At 47.4% G+C, this 26,174-nt stretch overlaps 1 protein-coding gene across 2 annotated transcripts in view; it reads right to left on the bottom strand.

Annotated features, from left to right (window-relative positions):
• Nucleotides 1–9,612: 9,612 nt before the first annotated feature.
• The window catches only part of LOC114796671 (neuropilin-2-like), a 49,020-nt gene continuing 32,458 nt past the window's right edge, over nt 9,613–26,174 (bottom strand). Inside the window, exons 13-19 of one of the 2 annotated variants that reach the window (XM_028991077.1) lie at nt 20,622–20,702; nt 20,092–20,253; nt 17,822–18,087; nt 17,637–17,733; nt 15,996–16,028; nt 11,478–11,540; nt 9,613–10,835 (exon numbers count right to left, since the gene is read on the bottom strand). In XM_028991077.1, coding sequence (XP_028846910.1) covers nt 10,534–10,835; nt 11,478–11,540; nt 15,996–16,028; nt 17,637–17,733; nt 17,822–18,087; nt 20,092–20,253; nt 20,622–20,702 — 1,004 coding nt within the window. In that variant the 3' untranslated portion in view covers nt 9,613–10,533. The remainder of the gene's footprint in view (nt 10,836–11,477; nt 11,541–15,995; nt 16,029–17,636; nt 17,734–17,821; nt 18,088–20,091; nt 20,254–20,621; nt 20,703–26,174) is intronic. The other variant, XM_028991078.1, reaches the window with a different exon arrangement.

Below are 26,174 nucleotides of genomic sequence, written 5' to 3'. Positions count from 1 at the left end.
TCCTCCTTCCTCCGGCTCCACAACATGGCTGGATTTGTCCTTAAATGCTCCTGTCTGATGAGTTGATTGACAGACTGACGATGAGGGAATAGGTTGGCAGAACCATCGATCCCAACCTCCACCCAGCAAACAGCCTAAAAGGGGGAACACAGCACCCCCCCATACCACTCTATGGCCCGAAGGACGTAACAGTGACTAAAAAGTCTTTAGATGTGAGAGGTCATCAGGGTCGTTACGACATGAAACGTCAGTAAGATTAATAATTTTTCATCACCCCTGGATATCACTAATGCAGTAGCTGCGATGGATTCAGAACACCAGAGAAGATGTTTACGAGTAAACGGCAGTATTTGCAGATACGTCGACTGTATCAATGCATAATGCATGATAGGTAAATACATATATTATGAATGATAGAAAGTGTAAATAAGCAAATACAGGACCAAGGAGTTTTATTGACATTTTTCAGTTCTACTTCGGTTCTTTAGTGGCACAGAGGAACATTTGTGGATCGGTGGGAAGAACTAAGCACACACACATACATCAACGTTGGTGATGCTCTTCGTCGTCATCATTACTGCTTACACACGTTAATGAGGCCACCAGCGGAGACACAACTCTGCAGAAACACACTGCTGATGATGCTCATCAGTGGCACACAGTGTGTGTGTGTGTACAGTTATATTTACGGCATTTATCAGAGTTCTTTACTATCAGTGGTGACAGGGTTAAGTTTCTGGCTCAGGGGGACTGAAAGGACAGTGTGTTACCCGCTAGACTACTGCCAGCCAAGTTCAAGCTGTGTGTGGTGAGCGAATTGCCATTGTGAGACACTGCAGCACAGCACACGGTGACACGGTGAAACGTGTCCTCTGTATTTAACCATCACCCTTGGTGACAGTGGGCACCATGACAGGCGCCCGGGGAGCAGCGTGTGGGGATGGGACCTTCATCAAGGGACCTCAGTGGCACCTTGGCGGGTCGGGATTTGATCCTGCAACTGCCACATACATGCCATGATAACCACGCCCCCGTCCACAGCTTCAATGCTGAGCCCCGCCCCCACCTGCAGCAGAGGCAGATCTTCAGCAGCTTGTCAGCCGTCTTCTGCTCCCCGGAGGTTAATTAGTGAAACAGTCGCTCAGTAGACAGCGTGAGGTTGAGACTTCCTGGTTTACAGTGAAGGAAAACACCAGCAGAGAGGATCTGCAGCTTGTGAAGTGAAATTGAAGTGATTGTCATTGTGAGACACTGCAGCGCAGCACATGGTGACACGGTGAAATGTGTCCTCTGTATTTAACTATCACCCTTGGTGAGCAGTGGGCACCATGACAGGGGCCCGGGGAGCATTGTGTGGGGACGGGACCTTCATCAAGGGGACCTCAGTGGCACCTTTAACCTTTTGATTACGAGGCCGCTTCGAGACCGCTAGGCTACCACTATGGCGGCAAGACAAGAAGAAAAGAAAGTTGTGGACACAATGAACTTCAGGATCTGATGTATGTGATGAAGCGTTCCTTTTATATCAATCACACCAGCATCACTTTCATCTTCACCTCTAATCCCTGAAGACCAACGCAACAGGTGACAAAGCTGGTGACAATGGAACCTGTCTGGAGAAATACAAGCACCATAAAACACAAAAATGTATTTCATACTTCGATCATGCAGTGACACTATAATGAAATAAATAAAAGTCTTATCACATGAATTTCTGAATCTTGTTCATTACCTTTTGGATTTTAATGAAATGTCTTTAAATGTTCTGTCAACTAATTCTGTCACTTTACTTTGCTAATGGCAGAAGAAAGATGATGGAAACTAAAACTTTATTTCATTTTATAATGAGACTGGAAGTGTCCTAGTGGGTGTGGCACTCGCCTATGAACCTGAAGAGCACAAAGTCCCAGGATCAAACCCCACTTACTGCCATCGTGTCCCTAAGCGGAGTGTCTCCAGGGGGACTGGCTCTGTCACTACTGGCGCTCTGGATAAGGGCGTCTGATAAATGACAGAAATGTTATAAGCATTTAATAAACAGATAAAATGAAAAAAAATCGGATTCTAAAATCATCCTGTATACTTTTTTCATTATTTGAAATTATTAAAATAATTTTTCATTATTCAACCTTCTCCGGTGGTTACCATAGCAACAGTGGGATGCAGCAGCGCCCATGACAGCGGTGTGCGGTTTGTACGGCGTGATCATTATTACGAGGTGAGGCAGCGCAGCCTCAGCATCACGGCTGCGTTTCCAGCGAAGTCGACTTCTTAACATATGTTGACTTTCACTCGCTTGTTTGTCACAGACGCCCCAGGGACTGTCCTCCGAGTCCCCGCCATTGATCGCCGCCCCTGAGAAGCGCTCGCTGTCATTTTCATACATCTGCTGTGCAATTTAGATGAAAAAAAAATCCATTCAACCCGAAAAAGTGTAAATTCGAGGCAGGAATCGTCGGGGGAGAAGAACAAAAACGACACACTCACCAACCCACATGCTAATCTCACAAGCACACACTAAAAAGCAGAGAAGCCACACCCAAACATGCACACACAGTAAACACACAAAACCTGCAGAGGTGAGACGCTGTGGCCGTGTGTGGTGTGTGTGTGAGAGAGAGAGAGAGAGTGAGAGATCACCACTTAACACCTCAGGGATATATCAGTCTCCTGTCCTCACCTCCCTCTCACCAGATGACAGAGGAGCTGGTGCTGTGCGTGTGTACGTGTGTGTGCACCTTTTCTCACACACCTGTCACACACGTTGTCAGTATCTGTGGATGTGTGTTTCTTCTCGGAGGAAACTAAAACAGCAATTCTACATCCCTCCATCCGCCGCTGCAGGCGTCCGGTCAGCATTAACCTTTGACCCTTACTAACCCATTCCTGCTGGCAAATTGTATGGTGTGCTTCAGCATCTTCATCCTATCAAAAACTTTAACTCTTGCTTATTTAACATTTATGGCATTAATCATAAAGTGCAATTATCATCCCGCCCTTATCCACAGCAACGTATTATTTAAAACTCATCCAGAAAAAATTTATATACTGATTCCACAATTTAATAAATGCAAAAATGAATCCCAAATATGTGTATATTAGTGCCAGGCAAGTTAACCTATTAGTATTGTGTTAATGCATTATTTAGCTAAAGCTCACAATTATTTTATTCCATATTAACGCCAATATATTTATGCATTATAACGTAAAATCTTGACTGCTTGTCTGTAAGGTCCTCAGAAGTTCACCAGAGCCCTTTTCCAGGCCCGGATAGTCATGCCATAAACTGTCCAGCGGCCATCTCCCCGCACCAATCACAGGCTCTGCCCCGCGGCCCGGGACAGCGTGTCTGTGAATTGATATAACACGTCTGACTGCTGTAATGATGGGTCGTGCCTGTGGGGGACCTTGAGCTGCCCTGTGGGGACGGTTAATGTCCGACTTTCACGCTGCTCCCAGTGCTGCGCGCGCCCGAGTAACGTGAGGTATGAGCCCATTACAGAGCAGGAAGAGAGTAAAGCCAACACACCACACACCACACATACACATGGCAGAGACACATTATAAACACACACACACACATTCATGCATCCACTTCTATTTACACATTCACACAGACACTCGCATAAAGAAACACGGACACCCAAAGTACACACACCACAACCACAAATTTATAGCACAACAGATGGTGCCCGGAAACTTCTGGAACTTCAGATTCTGCCTCCCTGCAGATTTACTGGGTCTAAGCGCTGGAGTTGCTCCCTGAATGCAGATCAGTGTACTGCAGCCCTGTCAGCTCATCAGCAAACACACACACACTTAAACAGAAGTACATCTCATTCGCCATTCAAGAACACGAACACACACCACACACACACACACACACACACACACAAAGAGAACCACCATTTGTTATTCATGGATCATTTTTTCTCCTCCTCAGTGGCCCTTCATACACTGTAAACATACACACACAAATACGCACTTTTTTCCTCTTCCTTCAGCCGCACACACCTCCTGCTTGTAAAACGTGACGCTGTCCCAGTAAAACCCGAGCGTATTAAAACCAGCGGGTGTTATGGGGAGGAGTCTGAGGCTCTAAAACCGCCATTATTTTGGGAAAATGATGTTCAGTTTTTCTTCAAACTAAAAATTTAACTGAAGTTCATAGTATATGAGCTCATGAACAAAACCTGAACAGGTTTAAGTAGCAGAAATCGATGGAGGAATTGAGTGGGGCTGATCCAGGGGGTCTGTCCTTGCATTGGTGCAGTGGCCCCGTAATCAGAAGATTACCGGTTCAAATCCCAAGCCGCCGAGGTGCCACTGCGGTCCCCTTGATGAAGGTCCCATCCCCACACACTGCTCCCTGGGCACCTGTCATGATGTTTAAATACAGAGGACACATTTCAACCGTGTCACCGTTGCTGTGCTGCTGTGTCACACAATGACAATCCTTCACATGCACATTAAAAGCTTTCCATCACAGCTGAGACTTTAATACTATTAGCAGAAAGACATTTTTACACAATCATTCATCAGCTGACCAGGGTCTCTGGTTTCTTACTCCAGTCTAAAGTCATGCAAGTGAACTTCAGCTGAGCTGAATGGATGGATGGACAAGGAGATAGATGGATCAATTGACAACCATATGGATGAATGGATGAATGAATGGATGGATGAATGGATGGATGCATGGGTGGATGGATGGATGGATGGATGGACTGGTGGATATATGGATGGATAGATGGATAGATGGATGGATGAACTGATGGAAGGATGGATTGACGGGAGTTTGAAAGGATGTATGGATGGGATGGTGGACAGTTGGGTGGATGGATTGATTGTTGGATGAATGGATGGATGGATAGGTGGAGGGATGAATGGATGGATGGACGGATGGGTAGATGGATGGGCTGGTGGATGGATGGATGAATGAATAAATGGACTGGTGGGTGAATGGAAGGATTGATGGACGGACGGGTGGAGGTATTTATAGAGGTTTGTATAAATACTGTATATAATAAGGAAAGTACAAAAAGGAGAAATCTATCTGATAAAGTAATATATACATATAATACAAGTATGATTCGATGAATGAGATGTACAAGCGTCAAAATGTGAGGATTGGCTCATATCTCCTCCTCCCTGTGTGATTCTGCTGATCCTCCAGTGCTGCTGAGAAACGTCCTACATTATTAATATCACTATTAACCACCCCTCTCTACCAACTCCTTTATCATAACCCCACCCACCCACAACCTCCTACATGCGCCTGATCTTAAGGGAGATATGAATTGGATTATCTCCTGAATTAATAATAAAGCATAAAGATGATTTATAAACATCGTTATAGAATGAGACAGGCCTAGAAGTTTAATAGTGCCGGGGGGTGGGGTTTAGGTGAGACCCCCACGCCCATATTTCACGCTTCCACCAACGGTAAACAGGAAAAGGCAGCAGTGCAGAGCGTAATTCGCCAAACACTCCTATACGAGACAGAGAGAAATACTTCGTTTTCACTTTCGCTTTCAGATACAGACGGGGGCGGGGGAGTGTGTGTGTGTGTGGGGGGGTGGGTGATAAATGTGATTTGTTTGGCTGGAGGCGGTGAAGTCAAAGTGAGAGACACAGTTGAGAATCAGAGAGAGTTTTCATTTATCAACTTCAGCCTCCCCAGTCCACACACAACCATCATCTGTGTGTAAGTGTGTGTTTGTGTGTGTGTGTGTGTGTGTCTTTAGTGAAATAGCTCTTTTTGTTATGGGAATATTCACAACACACTGACAAATCTATTACACCCAGTCCCATGAGCTCATGCACACGGGATCAGTCCAGATCCCCTCCAAGAGCTGCACAGCTGCGTTAGAGCTCGAATTCACACACACACACACACCACGCACACACACACCACACACACACACACACAGCCATTTGGATGAAAAGTTTCCCAACACACAGGCCAGATGCTCCGTTTACCACGATGACTGAAGCAACATAGCCGACACACACAGGACATGCGTCAAGTGTGCCGGAGGACAGGGGGACTGTATTTCAGGACGGGATAAGGGACGGTACCCGTATGAGGGCAGGATAAATACCGGAGTGAGTGGGTTGATGGGCAGCATCAACCCACTGGTTGGACAGCAGGAAAGTGTGGGACAGCAGGAAAGTGTTGGACAGCAGGAAAGTGTGTCCCATGCGTTTGGAGCTGCCGTTACAGTGGCGTGTCCAGCATCACCTGCATATGATGCACAGCAGACCAGATGTCCAATCCAACCTGCAGTTCCATCCAACTTCAAGGAGAACAGAAGTCTGGTAACGGTGGAGTCCAGCTTTCACTCTGTTGTAAGTAGGGTTGTCAGTGGATGAAAACATTTGAACTAATTTTTCACAGTTAGTGAAAGAGGCGTCAACAGAGAAGTCATATGCGCTGTCAAACTGAAATGTGGGTTCAAAAGTTGGTGCACAAAGTTAAAAATGCTCAGAGAAAGCGGCAGCCAATCAAATCCATTCATGCAAATTTCCCTGCAAATGCATCGACCAAACAGTGGCATTTATGCAAATGATCCAGTGCAAACATGTTAGCCAATCAGTCGGGTTTATGGTGTCTATGGTGTCAACAGAGGGAAAATTTATTTGCCGCGATGAACAGGTGAATCTCGACAGGCCTCGAGCAGAGAGTGACTCCAAGATCGGTGCCGGTTCTGAGTTCTGCTTCGGTGGAACAGAATAGAAAACATCTGCCTGGTTCGAGGAACGAACAGCACACACACCACCTGCCCGAGTTCAGAACCAAGACACACACCCAAACTACATCTGGCTTGTTCACCACTCTATATGCAGCTTGAAGGAGAAAAACTGACATTTTTGGCATGTAATTATTTCTGTAATACAAAACACAATTTTTAATTATGTTTTTGTGAACAGAGTTTAAAATGGGAGGAGCCACAGTCCATACTTGATGGGGTCGTTTCACCTTCTACAATAATTAACATGGACTAATTCAGCAACATTACACTAGCAAACATGCCACAGCTTGGTGCCTAGTCCAGCGCTTAGTGCTGGTTTGAAAATAGTTTCCCCCTATTTAAAAAATAGAGGAAGGGACTGGCATAGAACCAGAAAAAACACATTTACTGCATTTACCAGACGGCCTGAGCGCCTTACAATCAGTAGTTACAGGGACAGTCCCTCCTGGAGACACTCAGGGTTAAGTGTCCTGCTCAGGGACACGATGGTAGTAAGTGGGGTTTGAACCTGGGTCTTCGGGTCGAGTGTTTTACCCGCTAGGCTACTACCACCCAACCACCCAAGACCATAAAACATGACCGAAACAGAGTCTAACACTTTCAGGGGTGCCATCATACTAATCCCTCCTGGTTAAACTGGGCTGAAAAGCTCCTTTAACTGGATTCCCAGCCGGTTTCTACACTTTCCCCAAAAAATTAATCTTCAATTGGACACAAACCTTACATCTTTATTTCATCCATCTACAGCTTTTAAACATCTCATTTCCTGTTGATATTTTATGCTAATATTTATTAGCTCGTCTTCGGGGAGCACCGTGTGCCTCCATGACGATTAAAGTTGTCATCATTGCGGATCCCTTCACTCTTGTCCTGACCCAAATACCGAGCCACCAACACCGCTTGATGTCCTATATGGGGACATCTGAGGTGGGGTTGTTATAGAGGTGAACAGGACGGGGGATCTGGATGGACCCAGGAGGACGAGGTAGGACACGTCCAGGCTCTCTCTCCCCCAGCCATCTGCCACAGGGATTCATACCAAGATCCCCGTGGTAAGATTTCCAACCAGCTCCCCTCCAAACGACATCCGATTCATCAATTAAGCGAACAGCGTCTCACATTCAGACGTTAACGGCGCGGCACGTAGCGGCGCTCGCTAGTTCTTTTAAAATTGGTTCTGTAATTGTCCTTGATTAATTAGTTTACTTGTATGACATATTTCCTATTATGTGAGTCCAGGCCCGCAGCGCCACAGAAAACGGGCCTGGTCTAATCGTTAATGAGCCATAATCATTGATGGCTTCCTCAAAGGGCGAAGAGGAGATGTGACTTGGTCTCAGAAGAAGGGACGTTTTGTTTGTCCATTTGTGGACTCATTGTCCTGCTGGCCTGAGCACAGCAACCAATCGTACACGGTGTCCTTGCTCGACCAATATTATAAAATATTCCTGCACGCACGCACTGTACGACTTTTCATGGCCTTAATGTGTTCAAACGCGTGGTACCTAAAAATACTATCGGCATATGTGTGTGAGTTTAAAATATCCAGGTTTACATGAACATTTCAGTTGTCTTGACTTTCAATCAAGAATCCAATTCATTCATTTTCCTTTTTCTTATGAAAAAAGTAACTTATTAATCACATATTTTTGCAAATAATTGTGATTCATTCTTGGACCCCAAAAATGCTGTTTCCATTTGCAAAAATATGATTTAAACGAAAGGCATCACCGCTGCGTTATCATTATTTATTTGTCTACAAAATGATCTCTAGCTGCCTAACACTGTCCATGCATGTCCACAAGACCTCAGATGGTTGTTTTTTCATGGTTGGACTGGACCACGTCTGTCGGGTATTAACCACCGCATGCCAGGAACCTGGAGCTTTTGAAGATGCCCCGGCGGTCTGGCGGACGACTTTTTTCCAGTTTCCAGCACATCAGCTTCAAGACCGACTGTTGACTGGCTACCATGATTACCAGAACGGCGAGAAGAAGAAGAAGAAGAAGCCGTATCTGCTGGTATCTGAGGCTGCCAGAAAACCTCGAGCAGCAGGAAAACCTACCGTTGGCAGGACGTTTGATGTGAGACCCCCATTTCACATTACTGGAGACCATATTCATCCACGACTGTCCAGCATACCATGTAATTCAGGGCAGGGCTCCATCATCTCATAAGATCGTTAGCAGGATATATGCAGAACCATAATTGATAGCCCAACAACTGATGCTGTATTAATGACAGGCGACATAATCCATTTTTGAGGAAATATTGGATTGTTTCGTTGGCACTGAGACAGATCGAGCCAGTATGGAAATGTTCCGTTTCGGGGGCCTTAGTTAAGGCGCGGTTTATTCGATTTCCACTCGGCGACGCCTCCCCGGTCAAAAGCAAGAAGTGGGCGGCGTGCCTGGAGCCATCGATCGGGGCCGCCGCTGGTTAAGTGCACGATTGAGCGGTGTGTTGAGGAGGCCTTGAACCCGGTTCGCCAGAGTGCCGGTGGTCTGAGCTCGCAGCGCCTGTTTCCATGGATACCGTCCAAAATCCACGGCCTGTGCCCCGCCCTTTTCAACGGGTTACTTTTTTCCATGTGATGGTCTGAGCTCCGGGCCCAAAAAGACAACCAGTCATCCTTAACTCACTCTTTATTAAATAATAATTATAATAATAACCATAAAAAAGGACATTTTTTCTGTACAAAGTCTATAAACAGCAATGTAATTTGTCTGACCAGTGCCGATGTCCATGTCTTTTGGTGTTTGGGCCCTCTGTCCCAGACAGAAGAGGTAATACTTTTTGTCAGCCCTGCGGGTTCAGCAGTTCAACCAGCTCAGAGCTCCAAGGCACTTGGAAAGTCGGCTGAGTCCGTCAGAGAGGAGGTGGAGCCGGAAGTGGTCCGTCCCCCTTTCCATGCATACCTGACCAACAGCGCCCAGGAGCATGATGGGACACCTCATTACGTCCCGAAAAGTATAACTCGGCAAGAAAGAAGAACGGAGAGCGACGGCGAAGAAACGAAGAGCGTCGTGTAAGGCCATTAACCTCGCCGAAGGCGAAACTACTTTCTTCATGGCTCTCTTCCGACAAGGATGCTTAAGGCTCAACTGTGTGTCCCACGTCCCACTCCGGCTCAACCGTCCTCCATCGGTCCATTCGTTCTGTCCGTTTCTCCTTCCGTAGGCGCGAGAGTCGTGTCTTCCACCGTAGTTTTCTGCAATCCATAGGTTGCGCTTAAGGTTAACGTAAAAAAAACCGCGTAGCACAGTGTGGCACTGTGGCACAAGGATCAAAGAGTTCAAAAAAAAGGACGGAAACACCGGAGACGACCGTAACACTGCTCCCAGATTACAGCAACCTCCAACTCTCCATACGGAAAACAGCACACGATACAGACCGTCCCACAAAGACGGTCCGGAAACAGAAATAGCAGGACGGAGCGGGACGGCCCGGCGCTAATCCGCCGTCAAGAACACAAGTCTAAAAACTAAAACCAAGCAACGAGCCACAATCGCCAAGGCCACGGCGTCCACGTTTTCACAAGCGACAAGCGGTCTAAGACGAGCCCTACGGCCACTCACTAACGCCACCACTGTCCTGTACATTTACTGCTTCATTCTTGTGATATGTTTGATACTGTTGAGCTTATCGGGACGTCCCTTCTCTGGCGCTGGGCGTGGAGTTGATGGCAGAAGATTGGTGTCGTGTAAGTGTCAGTCAGACTAGGGGCAGACGCAGGGGAAAACGGAACCAGGAGGAAGTGTGACGGGGACAGCGGGCGTCCTCAAGCCTCGGAGCAACAGCGCTGCTGGTTGATCTTGACCTTGTGCTTGATGCCATCGTACAGTTCGAAGTTGTAGTTCTCCAGCGTGGTGGAGGACCTGGACGAGAGGCCGTTGTACGAGCACGTGCAGTAGAGCAGCAGGCCGGCGCACACCGCCCCCAGCAGGACGCCCAGGGAGCTCATGACGATGATGGTGACCAGGATGGGGTCCAGCGTGTACAGCCAAGCGTTGTCTTTGTCCGGCACGTTAGTCACCGGAGGCTCCAACGAGGCGCCCGGTGTCCATTCTGGAAAGTGGAAACCTGGACACAGAAGACGTGTTGCGCTTTTTATAAAATGTATCATCATAAATTCAGAATTGACTTGTTTTTTACATTTTATGCTAGAGACCATCTGTGTGTGATTATCAGCTTTGCCCTCTGCCTCCTTCATGCATCATGACAGTGTGGTTCATTTGCATAAAATATGCGTTTTCAAGTTTTATTTCTGGGTTTCATGCAGGCTGACTGAATAAAAGTATGTATGAGGTGTGCATCTTTCAGCTTTGTTGCTCCGCACACACCTCCAAATGCTAAAAATGATCAAGTGAATTTCACCGGTTAAGTGGAGCTGAAGGGAGTAATTGGCCCGGTCTGAACATTCGGTTGAAAGGTAAGCCTGAACTCGCTCTGCTCCGTTGTTTCTAAGCTCAGACCTGAAGGACAGTCTGTCTGATGAAGGGATTTAGGGAGGAGGAGACGGGAAGAATATCAACTTCAATCTGGCCAGAAAGGCCGCGGTGAGGTGAAAGCAGATCTGCTGCTTGTGGCAATCGAGCAATCTGAGCAACAATATGAGGCCAATGAAATCCAGCCGGCGTCCCGGCGGGCGGCTGACATATGAACGACCCCGGGTAGCGACCTGACGAGAAACGGAGGGGATTAAAAAGGGGGGCTCCTCCTCACCTCCATTTATGCCTTCCCTGCTCCGGAAAAGCGGGTTGTTTCCAAGTTCAACGAGTCTGCGCTCTGTATGGAAGACAAAAAATGCTCTAATAAAAAAAAACTGTGTTTCATGGGATTGATTAAAATAAAGCACTTGACTGATTATGTAATTTTGTAAAAGTTTGACACCAAATATCCAAATATCGATCTTTCAAACACACAAAACGCAGCAGGTTGTAGAAAAAATACACTTTAATTTTACATTCCAGCACAATATTTTCCAAGACCATGAAATTCAACAGGCTAAAATATTCCTTTAAATCTGGCAGACAGGCTGAGGTGCAGCATCGGTTAAGGACAGTCACAGTCAAGGCCCAGTTTCCACAAACAGAGGATGCAAAGTGCACTCAGCGAAAAACACACACACACACACACACACACACACACACATTTGGCATTTTGCGGCCGTGGTTTGTCAGAGGAACTGTACAGCAATGGTGCAGAATGAGAAAGAGAAAATGAAAATGGCTCATTCTGGCATTTTATGATGCATCGGCTGATAAATGAAGCAATAATACATGAGAAGGTGTCTGGGGGTGATTTTGATTTGATACCACAGTTCCCCTGTTCATGGTTATGAATTATTACTGAGAAACGTTGGATTGATCGTAATAAGGTGCAGATATAGTGATTCCAATCAGAATGCCAGGTGGGAACTGTGATGTAATCCAACGTTTCCTGATTTATTCTGAAACGTACATATATGTCACACACTTTGAAACCAGATCATGCCGTAAAACAAAAAAAGGCCACGTTCTTCACCCACGGCTGGATGGGAGCTTTTCTTTTCTGCAGGCAGCAGTGCGGACAGCTACTTGGCCGATTGCATGCAGATCAGGACCCTCAGAGTGCTTTTCCTCATTAATATTGCTGAGCGGGCAGTCGGGGAATCATACTTATATACACAATCCAATCAGGGCCATTAAACCAATTTGAAATATTACGTGTCTCACGGCAGACGCCTGCAGCGGATTATAAAGCACATTCTTACCAAACATCTCACTTTAAATAGAAAAAGGAGAAACGTGATGCTAATCATCACCAAACACACGTTTCTCCCAGTAGTCTGGTTCTGCAGGGCATCGTGGGACATCATACAGGGACGTCACAGACACAGGTTACGTATGCAGAATAACGGGACACAAAGTGACCCCAAAAACAACAATATCACTGGTGTCTGTTGCATCAAGACTCAAAACGTTCTGATGACGAAATTGAAATTCAACAGAATTTATTAATAGGGCAGTCAGTTGATAAAGTTTTTAAAAACTAAATAATCGCACATTTTGAACCATATTTTGAATTATTAAAGTATTACCCTATAAAAGTTCTTTTGAATGGGGTTAAATTGTGGGTCCATTGGTTAGCTGCATATCACATTTTAATTATCAACTGAGTAAGTGCCAGCCAATCAAATCAGTGAATGCAATTTTCTCTACGAATGTGTTGCCCAATCAGTGACATTTATGCAAATTCCCTGCAACGCAAACGTGCGAGCATACAGTAAAAATTAAATTTCACATCTGTTTAAACAATGTTTAACATTTCAACTAATACAGCGATTAACACAGTCATTTAAACTGGCATAAATCTTAATCATTTTCTCCATTTTTTTGTTTATAAACTACAGTTTCATTTAACTATTTTCATAAAATAAATGTTATTTGTATCAGTAGCCCTAGAACATCATCACACAGCCCTATAGCAGAGCGTGAATTAAGACGAGTTTATATCGGACCACTTCCGGCCTTTTCTTCGTGTCACATGACCAGCATGACACCATCGCCTACATCTTCCGAGAGGGGATTCTGGGAATGAGGGCCGAGAGAGGGTAGGTGGGGGATGAGATCTGGGGCAGGTGGTCTTTGCCTGTCTGCGAGGGGTTTTCAGGGGCTTTACGCCTTCAAACGAATCTGGAGCCTTTTGCCCAAAGTCCGTCTTCAGAAGATAAGAGAGCGCTTTGATCTCTGCACATCTCTCTGCACATTCTTTTGTCAGCGGCAGATTAATGGGTGAAATATCCCCAATTTCTCCCCGATGGGCCGTGCGGGGATTATTTCCACCTATTTCCAGACGGGGAACATCACAGCGCATCAAGATCCGTCTCTTTTGTAGTGATACAGACCGAGCGGCCTTAAATCCCGACGATGCCCGGCGTAAATCGGCAGGCCAGGACGGCCCTGTCCCCGGTAAAAGGGCGTGGAAGATTCCCAGTAAATAAATAGTTCCGCGTGGAGCCGACCGCTTGGCTGGATGCAGAACCGCGTGACACCGCGTGACACCCCGGCCACCGCGGTGCGTGGCGGTGACAGGCGGGACACACGCAATCTAAGGCAAATCTTTCTTTTTTTGCATATAGGAAACAAACCCCGACATTTTTATAGACAGAAGCTGAAGCTGCAGACGTTCTCCTGCAGCCTCGGGTTCCGGGGACATCTGGTGGCGATGGAGGCCTTTTATTCTGCTTCGATTTGTCAGCTTCTGCAGAAGAAGGCCAGTGAATCGACGTGAGGAGAAGGTGCTGAGAGGAGGAAGCTGGAGCAAGTCGCTCTCGTCTCCCACCGTCATTTCCTCTTCCTGTGTCCCCCCCATGTGCGTCACGTGTAAAAGGTGCGTCATTTTCAAACATGCAGAGTCCTCCTGGGTTCCCTTCTCAGCCTGCTTCCAGGAGTCCCCGTCCTCCCCGCGGGTTTAAACCCCAATAACAGCAGTCCGAGGACAGAAACGAGTGTGTTCGTGTGGTCTTTTTGTCCATGTTTTATTCCCGTCGCGTCCGGAGCAGCAGAGTTCATCCGTCCCACCAGGCGTCTGTCCTTCAGGCTCTGGCCGAAGGGGGTCAAGCGGAGGTCACATCTCCTCTAACCGCCACCCCCCTCCCGTCTCAGCAGTGGGAGCAGGGCGCGTCCTTGTCTAGCCTGACGGTGAGCCTGGGCTCCGCCCCGGGTCCCGTCAGGGCGCTGCTGGGGGTAGTGGGCGCTCTGGAAGGCCACCGAGGGCTGGCTCTTCTTCCTCGCCAGGCGGTAGCGGTGGCAACAGAGCACCAAGGCCAGCGTGGCGGACGCCAGGAGCACGAGCGCGCCGCCGCCGGCTATTGCGTAATACCAGTAGGTGGGGACAAGCGGCACTGTCACGGGGTCTACTGTGGGGTCGCTTCTGCCCGGAAATGCTCCCCCTGGTGGAGAGACACAGAACAGTTGGCTTGGGGTAGAGAGGCATGCACTTCGCTTGGTGCTTTTCTCGCTGCTCACGTCTCGTTCTTTCCGTTTTTAATTGGAAATCGGTGCTCACATTGCAAACAAACAGACATTTGCTGCACAGAGACACGCAGATGCGCATGCACGGTAGCCATCCTGGCACGGTTAGTGCAAGCCAATCACTGCTCTCGGATTGTATTCATCGTTTGAGTATTTGTGTTGCGGTCTCGGCTCTGCAGTGATGCAGCGTGGCTCAGAAACTGCCGAGACTACTTCTGCCATTTTTTATTGGAGCTTTCTTCTTCGTCAGCCTCTTATGCCTCAAGCCAAATGTTCCCATGGAAACCGGCGCCAAACAGGGACCCTAAGTGTCCACGTCTCCCAGTCGAGCGCCTCGCTGCAGCTACTTTCGTCTCGCCTTGTCCTAAACACTCAGCTCTTAACGCGGAACAGCCGTGCGATTTGGTCGGAGCCAGACCCGCGTCACTCCACTCCAGGGTGGAGACCTGGACGGGCCCGGAGAAGCTCTTGGACGCAAGTCAGTCCCACATTTCATTCAAGTGCAGTCAGCAGAGACCGAGGAGGCCATGTATGGTGCTGAACTCCGAACAGAGGGAGGTAGGAAAGGTGGGCGGGGCGGGCGGGGCGACGGGAGGGATGGGAAAAAAAACAGGAGGAGGGATGACACATGAAGAAGCAGCGCAGGAGCATGAGCCTTCAGCTTCCTTCATCAAGCCAGCCATGCTGGGACACATGCTCATACGGCAACAGCAGGAACGGGCGAAGCTGCTGGAGCATCCAGAGAAACCCATCTGTGGACCTTCTGATGAACAAAGAGCCAACCCTCTGGCCCCTCCCCCTGTGCCTCGCACACATTTGAACGGGCCAATCGGATTTCAGCCCATTGCTGCGCCTGGTACCACGGCACAAGGCTGCCAGATCAAACTTTGTACGAATCCCCCTTAAATAATGCATTAGAAGGCATCTCGCAGAGTTTTACGATGGCTTGTAATGACTGGCGAACGCTGGCTCCACTAACGGGCCATAAAAAGAAACAGGGATAAAATGTGCCGTAAAATACTGTAATATGTTTGCACAACTGTAGCTCTGGCGTTCAGAGTCCGGCACGTATCTGCAAGTGAGTGATTCGGAGGAAGAACCAGATGAAATATCATCGTGGGTGAATGATATTTGGCAGAGCATGTGATGTCGCCGTGGCTACTGCAAGCGGGAGGCGGCGAAGCGGCGGGACGGGAAGTGGCGGAGACGGTCGAGCGAGACTCACCGGTGGTGTCCGGAGGGACGGCGTTGAAGGGCTCTGCAGGGAGAGGGAGACAGAACAAGCGGGCGAGTGAGCGGCCTGATGCAGAAATAAATGGACTTGATCATCAGACTCGTTAAAAAACACAGCGAAACCGGGGCCGGTTTCTTCAGGTCGCTTTTTCAACTTCTTTCCCCCTGAGAGCTCCTCACAAACACATTACCGGGAGACGGGGAGGGAAGCTAATGGCGGCCTGACTCGTTTGAGGGAGAGAGGTGATTGCGGCGGTGTCATTTGGCGAGGAGCGAAGTGCAGTGATTTACGTCTGGGTGCAGCGGGCGAGCGAGGCGAGGGGACGCGGGGCGGGCTGGCAGAAAATGCGATGCTTATTTAGCGTAGTTGGAATGCAGGGACAATTAAAAGGGAGCGGAGCAGCAGGCGGGGAGGCCTCGGCGGTGGAGAGAGAGCGCGAGAGAGAGAGAGAGAGAGCGGCGTTAATTGATAAGGCCGCTCCCAGTCGGAATGCAAATGTGCGAATATGAATGCGTGCGGATGTGGAAACGCTCCTGCGGTGCATCTGGTTCCCATTTAAGTATTTAATGACAGAACAGAATCGGAGCGGCTCGCTCCATCATCACATTCTTCCTCTACTCTGATGGAAAGGCAATGTTTATTTATTCAAAGCTCATTAATCAATCCCACCTCGGGGTGCTGGGAAGATGACATGAATGAAAGATTAAATCACCTTCTTAAAGGAAGCGTCAAAGATCAACCGGTCGATTTTGATGCATGTATAAATCTACATTTGAAAACCACCCAATCTGGCAACACCGTACTAGACAGATGTGACCCGAGTCTGTGCGTTGAGATCCGGTCATTTTATTCCCTGTTCTAGTCTCGTCACCAGCAGCATATGTGAGCGAACTGGTTAAAATCGAGTCACATTTGGTGCCACATTGATGCTGAGTGGCAACCTGTCATTTATTTTTCTATTTTCTAAATGACATTGAACCATAAAAAAAATAAAATCGAATATAAATAGTGTCCTGGCTCCATCTAGATTTTTCCTGACTTCACCCCTATTACCAATGATGGTGAAATAAGGGCATTACTCTGACACAGCGCCCCCTGTGCCGAATCTGTACAGACGCCGAAACAGCAAAATAAAAAGGTGCTTTTGAGGACGGCGTCTTGTAATTCCCTCTGACGGCTCGGAAAGACTCGGTTTACAAATCAGAGAGGAGAGGGGGGAACTAATGAAACATAGATTAGAATCTCAGCCCACAGGGCACGTGTGGCCTACTTTCACTTGGCTTTTTCCTTTTTGCTGAATAGAAATCATTAAGAGCTGTTTTGGTTGTGTGTTTTGTTGCTTTATGAAGTGTGTGTGTGTGTGTGTGTGCACCTGTAGGTGAATGGGAGAACCTGTAGTTAAAATGGAGGTACGAGCGTCACCATCGCTCGCTACTACAAGCGCTTTTTAAATGAACGCAGAGCTCGTTCTTTCCTCCGTTTGATTCCCGCTGTGCGGAGAAAAAAGAAATTAATTAGGAGCGAGAATGCCTCTGAACGGGCGCTGTTGGACTCGGTGTGTGTGTGTGTGTGTGTGTGTGTGTGTGTGTGCCAGGCTTGGAGAAAGAGGCCGATGCAGATGTGCAGACTTACGTGTGCACTGCTCCAGTTCTATGCTGGAGCTCATGTGAATGTTATCGATCCAGATGTGGCCTCTGGTTCCGTGCTCGAAGTATCCCTCGATGACCACCTGCCGGGGATTCAAAACCAGATTTTATCATCGCGATTAATCGACCAGGATGTACAGCGGCCAGCGGAGGTGAGGGTGAATTTGGCACCTGGTACTCGTTGGGCGACTGAGGCAGGACGGTGCGCCCCTCCCTCCACAGGGGACCCTGGTCCCCACTGAGGGCCCAGAGGAGGGTCTCCTCCTGCTCGTGATCCTGCAGCAGGATGCGAAGGTTGCCCTGGGCGTCGCCTTGCACCCGGTAGAAGAACAGCAGGCAGAGTGGCCCCCGCTCAGGTGCCACGCCCGGGCTCAGCAGCCGCGCCCGACGCCTCTCCGATTTGGGACTCGCGTCCAAATACAGAAAGTTCCCAGAATCTGCCAGGGGAGAGAGGAACGACAGCGAGTCAGGTGCCACAGTTCGAGAAGCAAGGCGTTTAAAGGCTATGAAAAGATGGAATATGGATTTGAAGAAAAGAAAAGTGGGTTAGGTCGGCTGCTGACATGAATTCATTCTGTGCATTTCATGTGCGTGCAGAGTTTTGAAGAGACAGAATTTGAGATCAGTATGCAGTTGTGAAAGTGTCTGTGCTAATATATGTGTTGTTGTTGGCGGGTGTGTGTGAGTGTGCGAGAGAGAGAGAGACACCGCCCCCTGAATGAGTAATGGATCTCATTTGTGGTGAGTGTTCGGCATTCGAATGAATCTGCGCCTTTCAAGACGCCACATCTGTGTGTGTTTTGAACTCTAGCCAGGCTTTTCATGCCACCATATCTCTCTCTACGTGTGTCTGTTTCTGTGTGTGTGCGGCCTGCGGTTCACCGCTGCGCTCAGTCGCCCGTTTAAACTCGTCTCTTATCAGCGTCTGCGATAACACCGGCGGGCACTTGTGGTGCTGAGAGCCGGAGTTCCCCGCCGAGCGGGCCGCACCGAACACACGGCATCTTAAAAAGCTCTGGAAGAAACAGGAAGCGTTGAGCCTGAATAGTCAGGAGAGCAGCCGGTAGTAAAACCCGACGTGCCAGCGCAGAACCAGGCTCGGTGATAATATTCTCCGGTTTTTACAGCAAATGGATTATTGATCTTTGATCCCTCACCCTCTTGTTAAAGCCCCCCCCCCCACCGACAGAGTTTTCCCAGGTAAACACCAAACCCCTAAATATAGCCGCGCGGTTTTCCCGCCCTAATTAATACCATCGAACTTTTCCTGCTCGGCTCGTCTTTGATCTTGGCTGCTTATGAAACAGGGGAAATTAATTATGATTGTCTTGGTGGATGGATGGCTTGTTAGCATACAGTGCCGCTGCCTGCAGGTAGCTGAGGAGCGGGCGTGGCACCCGCAGGGAATAGCACATCGGTGAAGGGAAACTTCTTTAATTAGGCCTTAATGAGAGGTCAACCGTTCCCCGTCTTGCCCTGGGGATCCGGGGAACACGCTCCACATTTCCTAAGCATTTGATTCGACCTTAATAGACAGACTGGCCAGTGGTGGCCCTCATAATCTAAGGGTTGCCGAACTGGCAAATCCCGAACCGCCAGGTGGCCACTGCTCACCAAGGGTGAGGGTTAAATACAGCATATGTGTTACCATATGCTGTGCTGCATCAAAATTAAAAAACAATCACTTTCACTTTTTCACATTCAAATGTCTTAGGAACCTGTCCCAGGTAGAAGTTAACTATTTATCATCACACTTCACCTGTCTAAAGCCACAAAAAATACTGTCAGTTACTGTGGTTAATATTCTTCACTTATGGTTTTCCACACCATCTGATCTTTGATGGTGCTGGGACCATAACCAACATGTATATTGACTGATAGGGACTAGGGTTTGAGAAACTGTGAAGATAACTGCAAGGCCGAAAGTGCACATTTTGAATAGGCCCAAGGATTGAGCCCTGTGGGACATTCATAGGCACAGAAGAGTCTAAATCGAAGACAGAGGTTGTATGAAGCTGAAACACCAATATCTCTGATCTGTGGAAACGGGTCTGCGGGTCTAGTGTAAGTACAAGTCTGAAATCCATGTTTTATAGCCATAACTCGAAAGAATTAAGGTCACTTTCTGCGAGACCTAGGGAAAGGTTTTTCGAGGGTCATGTTTCTTTCTTCGTTTCTTTTGTTGGGAAAAGTTTAGTGGGGGACTCCCTCCCGGGGTGTAAGTCTCTGGGAGAAGGAAACTTGCAGGGCTGGCAAAGCCATCTGATTGGACTGTATGTGCCTGCGGTCTGTGGAATAGATTAACAGAGGATTCTTTTCCGTCTTCTTCCTCCTCTCTCTATAAAACCACGTAGATGGAAAACAGAGACCCCTCCACCACCTCCTTCCTCCCCTGACTGTCCCTGTGGTTTTATTCCAGAGCCAGTAAATGTAGAACTGACCGTCGGTGCTGAGGGAGAGGTCCAGGCTGGGTCCTGACCCAGGGGAGCTGCTGGAGGCCTGGAGGGACCAGCTGAGGTCCGCCGTGGGGTCGTGGGTCCAGCCGCACAGGCCTTGTTCGAAATCGCACAGCCGGCCCAGGGAGGTGGACAGGTGGGTGACCACTGACGGAGACAGAAGACAGGAACAGGCTGCTTAAATTACACTGATATACACACACTCACACACACAGTTATGTAGAGGTTTGCATAATGTTGCTGTATCCAGAATAATCTGGTGTATTTTATCATGCATCACACACACACATGCTATACAAACACATTACTCAGTGTCAGTCCCTGCAGGGTATTGATCAGCTATCAGTCTATTTAGCATCATGGATCTGCAGCGTGTAGGTGAGGGTCTGCATTAGTCAGCAGTTTTATTTTGCTTGACATCTTGCCGTACCTCTAAAATGGTGTGTGTGTGTGTGTGTGTGTGTGTGTGTGTGTGTGTGTGTTTGTGTGCGTGTTGTGTTCGGACAGACACTCACTGGGAGAGTGTTTGTGCACCGTACTGGTCTCCTCAGCTGGAGCTGTGGTAGGTGACGCTGTGTCAGGGACCGTGGTCGACTCTGAAAAACATCAACACATGACATCAGACCCACACTTTCTGTTAAAACTCGACAGGAATGTGAGAGCAGCAACCTGCTCCACCTGTAAGATGGATGCACCAGACACACACTCAGAGTCAAAAGAGCACGCTCTCCTGCAAGCAGCTTCAGGAAAGAGTCGATGTCTCTGCTGCACTTCAGTGAGGATGCTCCTGGGCTGAAAACTCCTCCACCTCCCTCAGGTTCCACCAGGCTCAGCAGCGAACCAGCCACTTCCTGCTCTTCTGGGCCATTATCATGAATAAAAAGGTGTAAAAGGTCGTTCGATAGCGAACGGGCGGAGGTGTCTTCAGGATTTACTTAAATAAATAGATGAGAACCACTTGCTAGACATCTCTATCTTGACAAGGACAAACTAATTTAATGATGTTTTTATAAAATGAGAGCGGCCGGATGATTGACAGCTCTCACGCATCCTGGATGATCTTAAATACATCAATAAACATCATGTCACCTTTTCATCAGTTCCCAGAATGAAAGAAATGCACATTTATACCTTGCGACTACTGACTGCGTGATGTCATGAAGTGTCAATATATGGATTATTGATAAGTACAATGTAAGCGCAGTCTATCGGTGGTTCGTTACGTGACAGAATAAAATTGATAAACCTTCATGACTAATCTGATTTATTAATTGATATTTGACTATGGTTATATGGCCTGTGATGCTGAGTGGCACAGCGGGTCCTGATCACGCCGCTGTCACTCCTTATGATGGAATGACCAGGACCCGTTAAAAGGTGTGGTCAGGTTGTCTCTGCTTGTCTTCTGCGCTTCCTTCCCTTTTACACCATACAACTGCATACAACTAAAATAAATACGCAGCGTGGCGGCGTTTAAATGCTAATAAATCCTGAGGTAATAAGGACACACTGTTAATTTGCTCATGACAGGTGAATAAGCAAATATCAGATCAGTCCATCTGTCCATGTGTCTGGTGAAGGTCAGAGCGCGGCGCAGGACCAGCCCGGCCGAGCTGCAGCCACCGGCCTGTACGTTTAGCTCTTAATTATCCAATAAGCGCTGAGCCGCTTCAGCATGATCCATAAATACATTCACGTATTATCGTCTCATTAAAACACACACACACACACTCGGATGAAAGCAGGGGACTCAGCTGGTCGTGTTTTCTGACATTAAACTCAATTAATTTGGTGCCCTTTATAAACGTAATTAACCCCCCTATAAGAACCCCATCGCGGGGAAGTGGGACCAGAACCAGGCGCGTGTGATGAATGCAGATCAGGTGAGGAAAGGTCAGTCTCGGTGGCGGTGTAAGCAGCATGACCTGGCACCGGGCGTGGCGCGGGACAGCGATGACAGGCGTGACTCCTCTCACTTCAAAGTCATGGCCGACGCCCACTGAGGGCATCCAGAGCTCCTCACTGCCATTTAAGGGCATAATACTGGAATTTACACTAAACTCATACTTAATCCTTCATTTTGCGATTTGTACGCATTGCCGTGTCGATAAAAAGACCATTTATTACTGATTATATAATGAATTTTCATGCTGGAGCGGGTTTGTGTCTCTTCTCAGGTATCTTTCTGCAGTTCGTTCTGGGCTGAGTGAAACGTTCAGCCCTCACCATCTCACCTAGACCCATGATGATGGTAGTAGCATCACAGGGGCGTTGAAATGACGCGATGCAGATGTGGTCGAGTCTGCACTGCTGCAACATGATAGATTATATCATAGTATATATTATAATATCATAATATATCATAGTATAATCGATCGACGCTAGTTTAACGCTGGTCACGGTTCCGTGTTTGGCGCAGTTAAAAGTCCATCAGGATTTCAGCAGAAAAGTAGTTTATTTGAAAGCTGGTGCATTCAGTCCGCGCTGACCTGACGCCACGAATCTCACTGACGAATCTGAAAACGTGAATTCATGTAGAACAATTGAGGGGTTGCATTGATAATCGAGGTATTGATCACCGTAATCAAATCGTAAGACCAGTGAAGGTAGCCTCATCTGGACCAGAAGAGCACAGACTCCCGGGTTCGAACCCCACTTACTACCATCGTGTGCCTGAGTGGGACCCTGAACCCGGAGTGTCCCCAGGGGGACAGTCCCTGTCACTACCGACTCTGGATAAGGCCGTCTGGTTAAATGGCGTATATGATTTAAAATCAAGGGGAGGGCAGTGGGATCATGTGGCGTCTTGGTGGAAACACTGAAGGAAATGGTGAATTTTGGTGTGGACCAGCGCCACGGCGCTCTCAGGCTCGGGAATGTCTGATGTCACACGGAAAAAAAATTAAAAACCCTGACGCTGCACTTTTGTACATTTTTTTTTTCCTTCAATTATGTAGAAAGCCCCCAAGTGAATCTGTCGCTGGCAGGAAGAAACGACGGGAACTGGCAACCGCCACCCGACAGAGAGAGCGAGGGAGGGAGGGAGAGGGAGAGAGAGAGAGAGAGAGAGAGACAGAAGCTGCACTTTACATAATTATCTCAGTCTCAGGACCAACGAACGAATGCAACATGTTGCGTCCTCCACAGAAGGTTCTACTGCTCCATGCAAGCGTGGACGTTTCAATTCGTAAAACTGTAATGTAAACTCCCCATCATGCAGTGAGCGGAACCTGTGGTGAAACCGGAAATTATCACCGTTTCAGTGGTCAAGAGCGCAAATGGTCAAAGTAAAAGCCGCAAAGCTCATTTTGCAAAGTGCAGCGTCCTGTGTGGAGCTGATAAAAATCAACGCTGTGGGGCTTTTTGTAAGATGGCTCTTGTATAGCTGAATATGATTAGTAATCAAGATATTTTATGGGGTGATAATTGAGGAGTGAAGATTAGACGTGGCATTAAAAAAAATCTCCAGAAATGCTCTTCAGACTCTGGACTGTGAGAACAATGTGATTCGTCTCCAGAAGAAATGATCCAATTAAGTCCCTGATTAATTATCATGCTGAATAGGACACATCATGTGCTGCTTTCTAAAAAATTAATCATTTTGTCTCTATCAACTCCCCTTCTTTCTCGTTCCCTTCTCCTTGTCTCTCTCTCTCCCTCTCGCACGCCCAGGCTGGAAAATGAATAGACTAATCTTCAGGGCCTGTGTGCTTGGCAAACGATAAGTCTTTTCCCCTGAGCTTGCAGAAAGTGAACGAGTGTTCGATGATGGATATCTAACCGAGTATCCACACACAACCATAAAAAATAAACACACACACACACACACGTCGTTCTTCTCAGAAACTAAACACTGTATCATCCGGTTTAACACACACACACAGATAAACAGTTCTCAGAACTGAAAATTCAGGCTGGAGAAACAGCTTCCAGACCCACCATACAGTATAGTGTGTCTGTGTGTGTATTTGTAAGTGTATGTGTGTGTCTGTGTCAGTCGGAGAGAGACATCATCATCACCGCTGACTCTGTGACGCCAGAAGTGTAACTCCTGATAAATGGGAACTGCAGAGGAGACGTGTAGCTGTGGATCTAAATATTTATACTGGGTGGATGATTTGTTCTGTGTGTGTGTGTGCGTGTGTGTGTGTACCGGGGACAAAGCACTAAGCAGAACCATATGGAGGTTTTCAAAGAGCCAGAGAACAAAAAACAGATGTGCTGTCCTTCACAAATCGTGGACACGCCCACATTTCTCTTAAACCCGCCCCCCTCCCAATCATGTGACACTGTTTGTGTGTGCGTATGTGTGTGTGTCCTTGTCCTTTACTGTAAAGGTCCCTATAATTTGTGAGACATAATCAGAAATGTGCAAAGGCCCCGCCCACGCAGCCAATTGGAAAGGAGGAAGTTCCCGCCCATACGGATCTTTTTGTCAGTGTGTAATTATCTCTGACACCCAGAAGAAGAAATTTAATGATGTTTTATAGTGTTGATTGTCAGGTCTCACAGTAAAACATGCAGAACATGTGGTGTTGCCAGATATGTGTATTACTTCAGCTTAACATTAACCACAAATGTTCTCAGAAATTTGCCATAAAATTCTGATTAGTACACAACTATCATAGCAACTAAGAATTTATTTCCTCCTGCTTATTCTCAACAATACCCCATTATGCAAAAATATCACATTCAAAACAGCCCAATCTGGCAACACCCCTCCTCCTGTGTTCTACGTATTCGTATGAACTCATATTGCCTCTTGTTTAATCGTGATCTCTGTTCGGATCTTCCGTCTGGATGGGCATGTCACTTCCCTGTAATGCCTATATGACCCTGTAGGGGGGGGCGTGAGGTGCGTGACCTTGTGTTTTGGTATTCTCCCCGATCCTCGGCCCCAGCTGAATGGCGAGTGAGCCGAGGTGAGGACCTGATTGAATTCTGATTTTGGGGGGGCGGGGCACCATGATTGAGAACAGATGCTACAGTTATGAATACAACCTGATGAAATGGAGATGGGCTTGAGGCGTCTCTCGCCTGGTGCACCCGTGGGTGCTGTTATGCCCCCAAGTTGTGTCGTTCCGACTGAAACTGCCCGCCTGCCTTGTGTGTCTTTCACACTCAACGATGCACTAAAATGTGTGTCTTTCAGTCCCTTCATACACTGAGAAACCACCGTTTAGGGGTGGAGATGTTGGGTAGGTGGGACAACATGTTCTTTTGTTAGTGAGTGAGTGTGTGTGTGTGTGTGTGTGTGTGTGTGTGTGTGTGTGTGTGTGTGTGTGTGTATGTGTGTGTGTGTTGCACGGCATGCTGCATAGTAACAAATAATAAATAGTAAACACATGTTTGTGGAATTGTGCACTGCCCTGGAGCTGATGCCTGTAATATATTACACACACACACACACACACACACACACACACACACACACCATTTAAACAAGGGCAATTTTGTGTGTGTGATGGCGTGTGTTGTTTTTGGTGTATTTGTGTTATTGTGTGTGTGTGTGTGTGTGATGGTGTGTGTTGTTTTCGGTGTATTTTTGTTATGGTGTGTGTGTCCGTGTGATGGTGTGTGTTGTTTTCAGTGTACTTGTGTTATGGTGTGTGTGTGTTGTTTTCAGTGTACTTGTGTTATGGTGTGTGTGTTGGTGTATTTTTGTTATGGTGTGTGTGTGTGTGTGTGTGATGGTGTGTGTTGTTTTTGGTGTATTTGTGTTATGGAGTGTGTGTGTGTGTGTGTTGGTTTTGGTGTATTTTTGTTATGGTGTGTGTGTGTGTGTGTGTGTGTGTGTTGGTTTTGGTGTATTTTTGTTATGGTGTGTGTGTGTGTGTGTGTGTGTGTGTGTGTGTGTGTGTGTGTTGTTTTCGGTGTATTTGTGTTATGGTGTGTGTATGTGTGTGTGTGATGGTGTGTTGTTTTCGGTGTATTTGTGTTATGGAGTGTGTGTGTGTGTCTTGGTGTATTTTTGTTATGATGTGTCTGTTGTTTTCGGTGTATTTGTGTTATGGTGTGCGTGTGTGTGTGTGTATGTGTGATGGTGTGTGTTGTTTTTGGTGTATTTT

Source organism: Denticeps clupeoides, chromosome 9 (assembly GCF_900700375.1).
Source record: "Denticeps clupeoides chromosome 9, fDenClu1.1, whole genome shotgun sequence".
Classification (NCBI taxonomy): domain Eukaryota; kingdom Metazoa; phylum Chordata; class Actinopteri; order Clupeiformes; family Denticipitidae; genus Denticeps; species Denticeps clupeoides.
Note: the sequence above shows the minus strand (reverse complement) of the source record. Positions and strands in the feature narration are given on the sequence as shown.